Here is a 4,000-nt window from a genome sequence, read left to right as displayed (position 1 = left end):
TGAATTCACAATTGATATTATGGTAACGTTTATGACAGGTTGAAGCTCGACTGTTTATCTGGTGTCCCCATTTTGTTACAATGTACCCTATTTCTGAGGCATGTTGCAAATGGGCATGGGGTAACTATGTTGTGGAGAATACATATCAATGTTAGCACTGCAAACCTTTTTGCCTGTAAAACGCAAACTGAATGGAAGATAAACAAAATAAATCATCACATCGATGTTGTGAAATAATGATGGTTTGGGTTTAAACAAACACATTTTTTATTGGCTTATCATAAATGTACAACAATATTAGGAAAATATAATTTTAAAAAATCTATTGATACAGAATCTGACAGTTAATATTGAATATCCCAGTGTTTCTTTGCTGTTTGCTTTATTATATCTATTTTAAGACATATTAATGAACCATGTTCATATATATTTATTATTCATTAAACTGATGTACTCATGTAATAAACTGATGTGCTCATGTAAATTAAATATAGAATTAAAAAATGTAATGTTGCATAATGCACCACCAGCATCATTGATTTGGTAGTATTGTATTTTTAAACCATTTCAAAACATTATTCCGAATTTCCTTTGTATGAATTCCATAAATTATAGGATTAACACATGGTGGAAAAGTCGTAAATAACACCCAGGTGATTTTCCGAGCATTTGGGCTGACATTTTGAAATCGCTGCATAATGATGGAGAACAAAACAGTGAATTCAAAAATAGTATACACAGTTAAGTGAGTAGCGCATGTATGAATGGCTTTGCTTTTACTATTGCTTTGTCTTTTATATAAACATGTCATTAGTATTCTAATATATGTATACAGAATAACCAAAAAAGGCAAACCGCTTAGAAAAGATGTAATAAATAAGCCATAAATGTTATTTACAGTAGTGTCAGCACAGGATAAAAGAAATAAAGCTGCATTGTTACAGTTAGCTTCCATTATCCGGGAACTGCATCTCGGAAGTCTAAGAGTAAGAGCAAAGAGGATTATTATTAAAACAAATGCCACTCCCCAGGCAAGGGAGCAGAGCTTCACCAAAGTACTAGTTGTCATTATGCTGTTGTATCTTAATGGGTCACAAATTGCAATGTATCTGTCATAAGCCATAACAGTCAATATCAGATGAGCTGCTGCAGCATAGAAATGAATGCAGAAAGCCTGAATAACACAAGCTGCATATGAGATGTATCTAACCTCTGTGAGGAAGTCTGCCATTAATCTAGGCATTACTGCTGTGCTTCCAATCAAATCACAAACAGACATATTACAGATCATGAGATACATTGGCTCTTGTAGATTCTTTTGAAAAACAATAACAGAAAAAACTGTAACATTTCCAATAAGAACAACTAGATATACTGCCAATGTTAACAGAAAAAGAGGGTGAGCAGCTTCAGGAGACACAATGAAGCCCTCTAAACTTAATATGGAAGAGTCAGCGATGGTGGTGTTCATCTTGTCCACAAGAGATATTTGTAGTCTGGAAAAAGAAAGGAAAAATGTTATTGCAGTTTTTTCCTTACAGAGCAGTAGTCCCTTACTTAAATCTGTTTTTATTCATTTTTATTCATTTTTATTGGTCTACTTCAAAGCCTTCAAATAAAGTACAAAAACCATTCTTTACAATTACTGCTGTTCATTGTAAATATCTCGTAGACAGCACTTTAAATCACTTACATGGAATATTTTCCTTAAAAAATAGGAGTTCATTAAAGACTAGAGTAAACACTTTATTACACTGTATTGCCCTTTACCTGAGCATGAATGTACACACTCAGTTTCCTTCATACACAGAGATTTAACTACAGAATGAATAGTAAGCATGCAGAATCCTTCAAACCAGATATGCCATGCATGCTTTTAGAGGCAGTAACATAAACATATTATACTATGCCTGGGTGTTTCCTTTTGTGTTTTTTAGCATGAATAAAAAACAACAACAACAATAATAATAATAATAAATAATAATAATAATAATAATAATAATAATAATAATAATAATAATAATAATAATAATAATAATAATAATAATAATAATAACCTCTCCTATGAATAAAAAAAAAAAAGTTCTTTTTTTAGAAACATTGTTTAGACTAAAATCTCATTGACAGGATGACAATAGTATGTACACATCACCTAATACCCTACAGCAAATCACATATCTTTCCTTTATTATATAAAATCAATATTATCTACTTTTTGTAGTTCCAAGGCTTTTAATAACTTTCTCCTACCACCAAGCTATGTTAACTTTCAGCATTGCAAATAATTGGATTCCATCTAAGCATTAAATGTTCTATGCTGCTTATAGAAAATAGGTCAGGTAGAGACCGACTTCCTCTAACACAGTAAATGAATGGGGAGAGAGAATCATGCCACCAAATAGTCAGCATTATGGCAAATAAAAAGGCTTGAATCTCTTGAAAATGTAAATAAAGTCTGGAAATCAGATGTCAAAATCAAACCATTAAGAGAAGATTAGTAAGATAATAAGAGGTAAGAATATGTTTAAAAGCTTCGTCATCACTGCCTCAATACACAGAATTACAACCTCCTCTGTGATATTATAAAATGTCTTACCTGGTTTTAATATGCATATACTGTACACAGGTCTTGAAGTTCCTTCTGAGATTCACACATTCTAGACTCCTTCACCAGTACCCACCTTTAAAAAGGCAGTACATCCACTCCCATTGCAGCATTGCCATGGAATCCCGGTATGTAAACATGTAGTAAATCCACATGGGAGTGTCTTATGAATTGCTTCATATTTCATCTAAGACACTTTCTGTCAAATTCCATAGGGAATAGCTGATGTGGAAAACAATTCACAATTGCAGTTAATTCACAGTTGTATAAGGGCCCTTCAGTAAGTCATTGTTTTCAATTTTTTTTTTTTTTTATGTGTGTCAGGAAAAATGACAACATTAGAAACCTCACTACTTCACCCACCAATTATGAAAAATAAGGAAATTAAATATAAACAAAACCCTGCACCTCAGCTGTACGTTCTTGAAGCTGTGTAGTATCAAACAGTAATGACTGAGGTGAATCACTTATAAACCTGATGGAATGCTGGAAACAGGCTCAGCCAATTAGGATGTAGGATTGCCAGTCTGTAACTCACTGGTAAAGGCCACTACTGTACAAAGTCTAGTCATCAATGCATTTATCTGCCACAACCGTACTTTGTCAAAGTAAGGATGCTGTGTTACACAGCTATGAGAGACCTCTAAAAAAACAAGATTTTGAACAGATAAAGTGCTCAGTTTGCTACATGGAGGGAGTCCTGTCTTAAATGGATTCCTGCACTGGTTTTAAAGTAATTAGGTTCACATAATCTGGCCACAAAACAGGAAAACACCAGCAGCAACAAATTCAGGGCCAGACAGTTATTGTATACATTTGCATTTCAGAATAAGTTTGGGCAGGTTTGAACATTTAGGGCTAGTAGGCTGGTGTTAAACTTTCAAAACAGTTATGGACCAATTTTCAAATTTGTACCCCATAGCTGAGAAATTATATCAATAAAAAATATATTTTAATAAAGTGTAATTGTGCTGTAGAGCAGATCTGCCTGGTGCCATGAAAGCAATACACCCAACCCTATTGACCTGAAAAATGCTTCTTACCTGTTTTCTAAGATTGTATCGTTCACTTACTGCCTTTTCAGAAACCACTTGTGTGTGTCCACGCCCACAAAAGCATGACTGTACTGTTTCTTGATGAGGAATGCATCAATTTGGGAATGGGGCAAAGGTAACTAGAATAATTTAGTTGGCATTTTAGTGATTATCTGACTATTGTTCCATTGGGGGTTGACTATGATATGGTACTGGTTTATTATTTTGGTGAACATGTAACATTACATTAAACTGAAGATCCTGGTAGCCACTTATACTGAAATTGTCTTTTGCTCTCCTCCTGCAAGAACTACTGAGAAAAGACAAATTGCTTATCACTAGCCTCGGACCTATAAAGCAG

At 33.8% G+C, this 4,000-nt stretch overlaps 1 protein-coding gene across 1 annotated transcript; it reads right to left on the bottom strand.

The window, feature by feature from the left end:
• Window positions 1-421: 421 nt before the first annotated feature.
• LOC121311998 (olfactory receptor 4Q2-like) lies at window positions 422-1,567 on the bottom strand. Its single transcript, XM_041244071.1, has one exon. The coding sequence runs from the start codon at window positions 1,469-1,471 to the stop codon at window positions 533-535; it is 939 nt and encodes a 312-aa protein (XP_041100005.1). The 5' UTR covers window positions 1,472-1,567; the 3' UTR covers window positions 422-532.
• Window positions 1,568-4,000: the final 2,433 nt, after the last annotated feature.

The sequence above is a fragment of the Polyodon spathula genome, unplaced genomic scaffold (genome assembly GCF_017654505.1).
Source record: "Polyodon spathula isolate WHYD16114869_AA unplaced genomic scaffold, ASM1765450v1 scaffolds_3465, whole genome shotgun sequence".
Taxonomy (NCBI): Eukaryota; Metazoa; Chordata; class Actinopteri; order Acipenseriformes; family Polyodontidae; genus Polyodon; species Polyodon spathula.
This window is presented reverse-complemented; position numbering and strand designations above follow the sequence as displayed.